This window comes from Colobus angolensis, unplaced genomic scaffold (genome assembly GCF_000951035.1).
Source record: "Colobus angolensis palliatus isolate OR3802 unplaced genomic scaffold, Cang.pa_1.0 Scaffold44, whole genome shotgun sequence".
In the NCBI taxonomy this organism is placed as follows: domain Eukaryota; kingdom Metazoa; phylum Chordata; class Mammalia; order Primates; family Cercopithecidae; genus Colobus; species Colobus angolensis.
Window position 1 is genome coordinate 665,847 of NW_012117821.1, and position 9,481 is coordinate 675,327.

General features: G+C 59.2%; 2 protein-coding genes and 1 pseudogene across 3 annotated transcripts in view; 2 read left to right on the forward strand and 1 right to left on the reverse strand.

Moving 5' to 3' along the window:
- The first annotated feature begins 98 nt into the window (after positions 1-98).
- On the forward strand, positions 99-896 carry LOC105522659 (annotated as a pseudogene). The gene has a single exon (XR_001003481.1). The product of XR_001003481.1 is annotated as an uncharacterized protein ARRDC1-AS1-like (transcript).
- ARRDC1 (arrestin domain containing 1) lies at positions 868-4,908 on the reverse strand. The gene is made up of 8 exons (XM_011957387.1): positions 4,882-4,908; positions 3,209-3,374; positions 2,711-2,761; positions 2,453-2,607; positions 2,008-2,190; positions 1,747-1,923; positions 1,228-1,663; positions 868-1,154 (listed from the first exon to the last, which is right to left on the reverse strand). Exons 1-8 carry the CDS (start codon positions 4,906-4,908, stop codon positions 1,090-1,092), a joined length of 1,260 nt encoding a protein of 419 aa, XP_011812777.1. The 3' UTR covers positions 868-1,089.
- A 4,002-nt stretch (positions 4,909-8,910) lies between these two features.
- ZMYND19 (zinc finger, MYND-type containing 19) overlaps positions 8,911-9,481 on the forward strand; it is a 23,784-nt gene continuing 23,213 nt past the window's right edge. The window contains exon 1 of the mRNA XM_011957388.1: positions 8,911-8,973. Coding sequence (XP_011812778.1) covers positions 8,911-8,973 — 63 coding nt within the window. The remainder of the gene's footprint in view (positions 8,974-9,481) is intronic.

Genomic DNA, 9,481 nt, shown 5'->3' on the forward strand with positions numbered 1-9,481 from the left:
TGTAACCTCTGCCTCCCGGGTTCAAGTGATTCTCCTGCCTCAGCCTCCTGAGTAGCTGGGATTACAGGCATGTGCCACGATGCCCAGCTATTTTTCACTATGTTGCCCAGGCTGATTTGGAACTCCTGACCTCAAGCAATCCGCCTGCCTTAGCCTCCCAAAGTACTAGGATTACAGGCGGGAGCCACCGTGCCCAGCCTGGCCCTGTGCATTTTATAGATAAGGTAACTGACAAACCTAGCCACGGCCACCCCTTCGTCCTATAGAACTGGAATTTGAACCCAGAGTTGTCCTTCACTGCCACTTCCGTTGTTTCTGGAAGCGCCCTCCAGGCAGGCTGGCCAGCATTACCGGGCCTCCCTGGGGGCCCCTCTGGGGATGCTGCTCCACAGAACCCTGCCTCTCAGGTCTTGGAGATGTGGGCAGGAGAGAAGCAGTGTCCCTCAGAGCCAGGCCTGGCAATGGTGCCAGTAGGGGCCGAGGCAAGCCCCTCCACGTGCCCGCAGGTTTCTCAGCAGGGGAAGTCCACGCCACGCCGCCTGGGAACCTGGGTGCCTAAACACAGCAGGAGCTGAGGCACAAATTTAACCAAATGCCAAGGTCGCGTGAGGCCCCAGTTCGTGAGCCGGGCTCCAAGGACGTTTCCTCAGGTGGCTCTGGAAGGCCCAGCGCCAGCCCCCGTCCTCTGTTAAAGGGAACCAGCCCCGCGGCTCCGTCCAGGCATGGCAGCCTGAGCGCAACCCCAGGGTAGCAGGGGCTACCCGAGTAGCGGGCTATGCCCTGGCAGAAGCAGAGCCCAGGATGGGGTCAGGGTCAGGCCCTGCTGGAGGCTGGAGGGCGCCCAAGGCGAGGCCGGTGAGGCCCAGCTCTACAAATAAAGCGTTTTATTTACAGGAGGCATCTCTCTAGGTCCCAGCTCCCTGCTACCCCCACCCCAGCCCCAGGGAGAAGAGGGTGGATGCCAGAGGAGCTGGCAGAGGCTGGGCAGGTCCTGAGTGGGCCAGGCCAGGCTGAGAGAGAAGGCACGAGGCCCTGGGCGCCCCAGTTCCAGGGCAGAGGCCAGGCCTGCCTGGAGAAGGCAGCACGGGGTCAGCTCTCAGGGGTCAGGCTGGGGTCCACGCCGCCGCAGCTCTGCTCATAGGACGGTGGGGCCTCTGCAGGGAGAAAGCAGGGTCTGCATGGGGCTCCTGGCGTCCCCTCCCTGCCAAGCCCTGGCCCTCGACTCACCATACGGGTAGCCCCAAGAGCTGTACTCTGGAGGAAGAATCAAGGTGCTGGTGGTAGGCACTGGTCCCCCAGAGCCCTCTGCAAAGTAGGGGACAGTGGCACCTGTTGAAATGCACAAGGGAGGCCGCAGCGGGTATGAGGCAGGGCTGCCATCCTGAGGACAGGGCTCGGGGGCACCAGGCACAGAACCCAAGGTGGCCAGCAGGGGCTGCTGCTGCGAATGGCTCTTGGTGGAGAGGGAGACCGGGTCCAAGAAGTGGGGGCCGCCAGCCGCAGCCTCAGCCTCTTCCTGGGGTGGTGCAGAAGGCACCACCAGGGGTGGGGCCCAGGGAGGCAGCCCTGGGCCTGGCTGGGGGCTCAGTGGGGCATGGTTCACAGCAATATTGCCAATGAAGACCGGGAGGGTCACAGTAGCTTCCGGTGCCTTCAGAGAGACCTGGACAGGATTGAGGTGGGGCATGAGGGGCCAGGGCCAAAGCCACTAGGCCTCAGGCCACCCAGCCCCCACCAGCACCAAACCTGTAAGTAGTAGTCGATGTGGATGAGGCTGCAGCCTGGCAGGGCTGACTGGGGCAAAGCAGGCACCAGGATCTGCTCATGCCACTGTGCCCGCCGCCAGGCCTTGACGCCTGCACCCTCCACCTCCGCAATGGTCCGTACGTCGTGGATCCAGCGCTTGGCCTTATAGGACACTTTCTGGGGAAGGACCAGCCTGTGAGCCTGCGCAGGCTGCCAGCCCACCCCAGGAGGCCAGTCCAGGCAGCTGCCGGGGGCTCTGACCTGCAGCAGACTGGCCACCACAGGGCTGGTGTCCTTGCCTGACTGGTTCTCGATGTCGGCGTGCAGCTGCAGTGCCTGCCCCACCACATAGCCGCGGAGATCAGTGCTGGCTGTGAGGACCACACTGCCTGTCTTCACCAGCTTGTAGGAGAACTTCTTGGTGGCAGAGGCCACATTGGGTTGCTTTGGGGGAGGGCCAGGGAAAGGCTTAGCAGGTGTGGGCAGGCTGGATCCCTGTGGCATCAGGACAAGCCCCTCAGCCCTGCCATGCCCTGCCCCTGGAGACCAGCAGTCAGCTCCAGGCAAAGAGGCCACTGCCTCCAGACCCTGGCCCCCCTCACCTCAGCTGGGGACAGGACACTGGGATGAAGCAGTACCTGCCCAGCTCTTCCCCAGCCCCCAAGAGGGTGGGGACCCACCAAGGAGGTCACTGTGCCATCCTCACCTCAATGTCTGGGATGCTGTTCAGATTCAGGGGGCTCAAGATATAGAACACGAGGCTGCACTTGTGATCCTTGGAAAACCGTGGCGTGTGGATGGCGGCCCTCACCTGGTGCACGATCTTCCCAAAAGGACCCTCAAAGGACGTGGGTGCTGTGGCTGGGGAGAGAACAGGCACTGACACCTAGCGGCCTTCACCCTGCAGAGCCCACCTCCCAGGACCAGTTGGTCATCACCAGGCCTGTCCAGGCTGGGCTCTTACCAGGAAGCAGGAACTGGAAGGGGAAGCTGTGCTCTCCAGCGGGCAGACTCCCTGCAGAGACAGGAGGGAGGTGGGGGCGGTGGGGACAGGCCTCCGAGGCCTGAGGTGGCCACAGGGCCAAGACAAGAGTGGGCAGTGCAGCTGGCCAGCTCACGCTGGGTCTCCCTGTCTCAGTCACAGCAGCACAGGGCTGTGGCCTGGGTGAAGGACCGAGCGTAAGGGCTTGAACAGGAGAGTGGTTTGGGAATGGGGCAAGGGTGAAGCAGCTGTGCCAGGAGTCAGAGCACACCCATATCCAGCACAAGTGGAAAGTGGCCCCTTCAGCCACCCAGCCCCTAGGAGAAAGCCATCAGGGCCCACAACCCTGGGAGAAGATGGGCCAGTGCAGGATCCAAGAGGCAGGTCTAGGAAAGGGGGAGGACACGCAGGCCCCACTCCAAGGGGTGCCCCCAGGGGTCACCACTTGGAACCAGGTCAGGAACTGGCTCCCAGACTTACCCTTGTCTGCCAGTGACAGGGAACTGTTGAAGTAGTCCTCCTCCGCTACCCACGCTGCGTCGTTAGCCTTGTTGGAGACCCCGCAGGAACCTGTGCAGGTCACCCGGATGGCTGCCAAGGGGAAGGCTGCATGAGCCCCAGCCAGCTGACAGCCCAGGAATTCGACCTGGGGCCAAGCAGCCCCACCTGGGCAGGGTCCTGGGAAGGCCAGTGAGCAAGCAACCCCTGCCACTTCAGGGGACACCTCCTGCTCATCTCCTGTCTTGGGGGGCTCCAAGGGAGCCGGGCTGGTGAGAGGCCTGACCAGCACAAAACAATGTCTGCCCTGCAGTCCAGAGCAGAAAGGCCCCAGCACTCATCCAGATGGCGGCTGGGTCATCCCCCAGACCGGTAACCTTGGCTGTGAAAGCCCAGCTGCTTAGGGGGATCTTGGGGGGGGCGCGCCTGGGACACTCCAAGGGACGGACGCGTCTTCTTGCTGCCCTGTAGACAAGTCAGTTAGGCAGGGAAGGACCCCTGCACGCTCCAGGAAGCTAACTGCCAACCATCATGCTGCAGGAATGTGGCCAGACCCGCCTGGGCAGACAGTGTTCCACAGTCGGCACACCGCTGGGTAGGGCCCTACTTCCTGGGTCAGCACTGCCCAGCGGGGCTGACTTTCTGCATCAGGAGACGGCTTGGTTCTCTCCGGCCTCCCCGGGGGAGTGCCAGACCAGGAACTGCTTGAGGCAGAGGTTGCCACTGTTCTGTGGCCAGGAACACAAATTCCTCAGTCCAACAGATACGTGTCCAGAAACCACGATGGTCAGAAGATCATGGCTGGACAACCAAGTCCAGCAGAAACTGGTCACAAGGGAGGACAGATGCAGCAGAAGCACACACAGCACCAGACCCAGGTGGGCAGGGGTTGGGGGAGCCATCAGCAGGCCACCCGCAGCTCCAGCCCCTCTTCTCCCTGCAAGGCTGAGTCAGGGCCAAAGATCGCCACTTCCCTGCCTCGTCCTGGTGGGGGTCACGTGAGGGGAAGGTGACTCAGACTCTCAGACCTGCTGAGGGAGCAGCCAGGGAGGAGTAGTATCGGTGTCTGGTACGCCCAGGGGCAGCCATACCTGCCTCCCCTATGGTCTTCCCAGCAGGCCCCACCTGTGGCCCAGGCCTTCTGCTGGCCACCTAGAGCAGCCCCACGTGGCTCTCCATATACATCCTGCCCTTCCCCTCAGCAGCTGCCAGACCCAGTCCCCCATCCCTGAGGGCGGCCCTTGCTTCCTGCTGCACGCCCTTTACCCCCTGGGCACTGCCATGGCCTGGCCTCCGCCTCCATTCCAGCCCAGCCTTGCCACCCCAACCTCGGTCCATTTTTTGTTTTCTTTTTTTTTTTTTTTTTTTGAGACATGGTCTCACTCCCGCCGCCCAGGCTAATGTGCAATGGCACGATCTCAGCTCACTGCGGCCTTGACCTCCTGTGCTCAGGCGATCCACCCATCTCAGCCCCCTCGAGTGGCTGGGACTACAGGCACATGCCACCACACCTGGCTCTTTTTTTTTTTTTTTTTTTTTAATATAGAGAAGGGGTTTCGCCATGCTGTCCAGGCTGGTCTCAAACTCCTGAGCTCAAGCAATCCACCTGCCTCAGCCTCCCAAAGTACTGGGATTACAGGCATGAGCCCCCATACCCAGCTCTGCCCTGATTTTGAATCCATGCTCGGTTAGCCAGGCCCTCCCAGGGCCAGACCCTTACTGTTTCCAGGCTGAACATCTGGAATACTGGTGATTCTCCTGTGAGCCAGCAGACAGCCCAAGAGGAGCACACAGGCGTCAGCTGGCGCAGAGGAGGCAGGCGTGGCTGAAGCAAGGAGTGGAGGCCTGGGGACTGGAAATGCTGCAATGCCTTTAACACTCCTGACAGACTGCACATCCCTGCCTTGAATCCCACAAATGCTGGGACCCAGCTGGGCATGGTGGCTCATACCTGTAATCCCAGCACTTTGGGAGGCTGAGGCGGATGGATCACTTGAGGTCAGGAGTTCAAGACCATCCTGGCCGACATGGGGAAACCCCATCTCTGCTATACAAAAATTAGCCGGGCGTGGTGGCAGGCGCCTGTAATCCCAGCTACTCAGGAGGCTAAGGCAGGAGGATCACTTGAACCCAGGAGGCAGAGGTCCAGTGAGCTGAGATCACACAAATGCACGTTAGCCTGGGTTACAGAGTGAGACGTCATCTCAAAAACAACAAAGAAAAACGCTGGAACCCACAGAGGATGCTGTAAAGGGAGCAGTGGTCCCCAGAGTAACCGGTATGCCAGCCAAGCACCCTCAAGTGATCCCGGCTGGTGGCACAGAACTGAATATTCACCCTGCCCCCACTGTCCGTATTCCTAACCCACAACACTGAGAGATGTAATAAAATCGTTGTGTTAACTGTTTAGGAATGGTGTGTGACTTGAGGTGACAGCTACTTTTATGTAGTAGTCCCAGCTACTCGGGAAGCTGAGGCAGGAGAATGGTGTGAACCCGGGAGGCAGAGCTTGCAGTGAGCCAAGATTGCACCACTGCACTCCAGCTGTGGAACAGAGCTAGACTAAGTCTCAAAAAGAAAAAAAAAAGAAGAAATTAGGGAAAACCCAAATTATCTACCATTTCAGTCCATCAGATTGACAAATATTAAATGTCGAGACACAGCTGGGCGCAGTGGCTCACACCTGTAATCCCAACGCTTTGGGGGGCCAAGGCGAGTGGACTGCTTGAGGCCAGGAGTGTGACAGCAGCCTAGGTAACATGGTGAAACCCTGTCTCTACCAAAACTACAAAAGATTAGCTGGGTGTGGTGGCGTGTGCCCCTGGTGCCAGTCACTCAGGAGGCTGTAGTGGGAGGACTCATCACTTAAGCCCTGGAGGCAGACGTTGGCAGTGAGCCAAGATCGCACCACCGCATTCCAGTCTGGGTGACAAAGTGAGACCTCATCTGAAATAAAATGAATGTCTCAAGGCCAGGTGTGGTGGCTCACGCCTGTAATCCCAGCACTTTAGGAGGCTGAGGAGGGCGGATCACTTGAGGTTGGGAGTTCGAGACCCACCTGACCAACATGGAGAAACCCCGTCTCTACTAAAAATACAAAATTAGCTGGGCATGGTGCCACATGCCAGTAGTCCCAGTTACTCGGGAGTCTGAGGCAGAAGAATCGCTTGAACCAGGGAGGCGGAGGTTGTGGTGAGCAGCTGAGACTGCGCCATTGTACTCCAGCCTGGGCAATATGAGCAACGTAAATGAATAAATAAATGTATGTTCCAACACACGTTGGAGGGAGGTGGAAAACAAACACCCCTTACACCAGTCAAATTGCAGACAGGTATGAGGTACTGGCAAAGAGTGGGACAGGTCTACTGTAATTTTACCTGTGCATACCAGGAAACCCAGAATTCCACTTAGAATCTCATGGTATTTAACCGGGAGCCTCACACACCACTGCTCATACTAGCAAAGCATCACTAAAACCGTCATGGGACACCTGACTCCACAAAAACAAACAGTATCCAACTGACCCTTGGGTCATCCTAAGGGCCCAGGCTCTGTGATCTTCCCAACGCCCATGCAGACGGCCCTGTTTTGCACATGCACCAAGGCTCTTTCAGATGACTCTGCCAGAGTGAGCAGCCTCCAACCACTGTCCAAAGTGAAACCTGTCCTGAGCTGCCCACACTCTCCTCAGTAAGAACACGGGAGGCACGGGGCTCCCGCACAGCTGCCAGCTAGCTGCTTCCTTTCCAAAACACCTGGGGCTGCTCCTCCACCTCTCAGCAACTGCTTCAGGTCAGGCTGGCTGAATTCCCCAGGGAGCCCGTTTTCACTGGCCAGGCCAATGGCAGCGGCCATGTTTCTGCCTTTTCAAACCATCGAATCAGGCAGGACCACAGGATGCAGTTCTGCCCACAGAAGCCAGAGCAGTGCATGGGGCCCATTGTGAGGGGTCTCCTTGCTGCTGGAGAGGGGCATATGACCCCACTCCCTCCTCTTTCCAGCTTGCAGACTGCTTGTAATGGCAGAACAGGCTGAAGGGAACCAAGCCTTTCGCAACAGGAAAGCCGCCAGGCAGGGCTTGGCTGCAGGACTGAGTGGCTCAGTGGCAGTCGCCTAGTCACAGTGTGACTTCTTCCGCCTTCTGGACTTGAATGTTGCACCTCTTTGCAGGGGCCCTGCAGGCCCCATCCCTCCTCCCCCATGCAGGTTTAAAAATGTTTCCTAGGCCGGGCATGGTGGCTTACACCTGTAATCCCAGCACTTTGGGAGGCCAAGGTGGGCAGATCACAAGGTCAAGAGATCAAGACCATCCTGGCTAACATGGTGAAACCCCATCTCCACTAAAAATACAAAAAACTAGCCGGGCGTGGTGGCGGGCGCCTGTAGTCCCAGCCACTCGGGAGGCTGAGGCAGGAGAATGGCGTAAACCCAGGAGGCGGAGCTTGCAGTGAGCCGAGATCGTGCCACTGCACTCCAGCCTGGTGACAGAGCGAGACTCCGTCTCAAAAAAATAAATAAAATAAAATAAAAATAAAAAATGTTTCCTAAGTGTGTTCAGATGCACAACCAAGGACAAGCTGTTGGAGGCTGCTCTGACTCAGGAAGCTCATGATGGGGCCATATTCTCAAGGGACCACTGGAACTTTCTTCTCGAGTTGGGGCTCCCACCTGTTCAGCAGCCCCTCCCTTGCACCACCTACACGTGGACCAAGAAGACCCACTGACTCCTCATCCTCATCCCAAGAAGACCCACCAACTCCTCATCCTCATCCCAAAGGACTCATGCCTGCCACAGAAGCTGTGACCTGTAAGCCACTCCCCCAGTCCTGTTTCCAAATCTGTATCATGAGAGTAATAACCATGCCACTTGCCAGGATGCTGAGCGTTACTGAGGCTGGCCCATGGGATGTGGAGAGAATTTGCATCAGGCCTACCATGAGTGCTCCGAGAACCACTGACGATCCTGGTCGCCCATCCCAGTAACAGAACATGAGGTGGTCCTGCCTGACCCCCAGCCCTGGATTGGGCCAGCCTGGGCTCCAGAAAACTGCTCCTTCCCAGGCCTCCCTCTGCGTCAGCCCTCGAGACAGCAGGCGTCCTCATGGCTGGGTGCTGACTGTCAAAGACACTCATCGGCAGAGTAAGTGAGAAGTCCAGGGGCCCAGGCAGGGCTGCTGTCCTCCTGGGGGCTGAGGGCCTCCCTACTGGCTCCTAGCAGGATTGACAAGCATCCTTTGAATGAGCAAACGATGGCATTCCGTTCCCATCCCAGGCAGGGCTGGGGGAAACCCTCAGGAACCCCTGTACACCCCTCCCACCTCACTTGCAGCAGCCTGAAATATGTGCTCCCCGGCCCATTAGGGCCCATCTACTCCCTAGCTCATGACCCTCCTATTTCTCCCTCACTCAGACCAGCCTCTGTGAGCCAGTGCTACCTCAACTCTTGGGCCAGCTGCATCAAGTGCTGGGATTACAGGCGTGAGCGTTCACCCACCCACCACGTCCACGTGGAGGCCAGGGGAGCCTGCTCACCCAGGCCAGTCATGCACTGCGAGGCCATCCCTTCCCTGTGGTCAGCAATGGCCTGCTCGCCCCAGGCCGCGCCAGGGGAGGGACGACAGGGCCCAGCTCCCCTCAGCCAGGATCCAACCCGCCTCACCTCACACCTCACCTGTATTCAAGGGATGCATGTGCTATCTCTGCCCTGCCACAGCCACACCTGCCCCCACCCAGACCCCAAACTCAAGGTGAGGACAGAGGAAGGGAGCCTGTGGGGTCTTCCAGGAGGCCCAATGGGGCCAGGAGCCTGACAGAAGCACCTACCACCAGACTTCTTCGGAGGCCCCAGGGACTTCCCTGAGACTTCGGAGGCCACAGTCTCAGGCGGTGCAGGGTCAGGGCCACAGCACCATCACCTGTCCCAGGCCACTGAGAGGACAGAACAGAGGCTGTGGGTTCTCAGCAGGCACAAAAGCGGTGCTGTCACCCACGCCCAGGCCCAGCGGTCAAGGTCCAGCGGGAAGCCCACGGGCTGTGGCCAAGCTGCCCAGGTGGTTCCCACAGGAGACCAAGGTAGAGAAGCCCGCGTCAGGGACGCGGCACTCAAAACCAGGGGCCGGGCAGAGGCCTGTGCGGAGGCCCCCATCCTTGGGAGGCAGCCTCACCTCGCTGGCCTGCCCTCACCTCCAGGGCGCCCTGCCAGCGGCCACTGCAGCAACCCGATCCCCAGTCCCCGAGGCCCAGACGTCCGCCTCG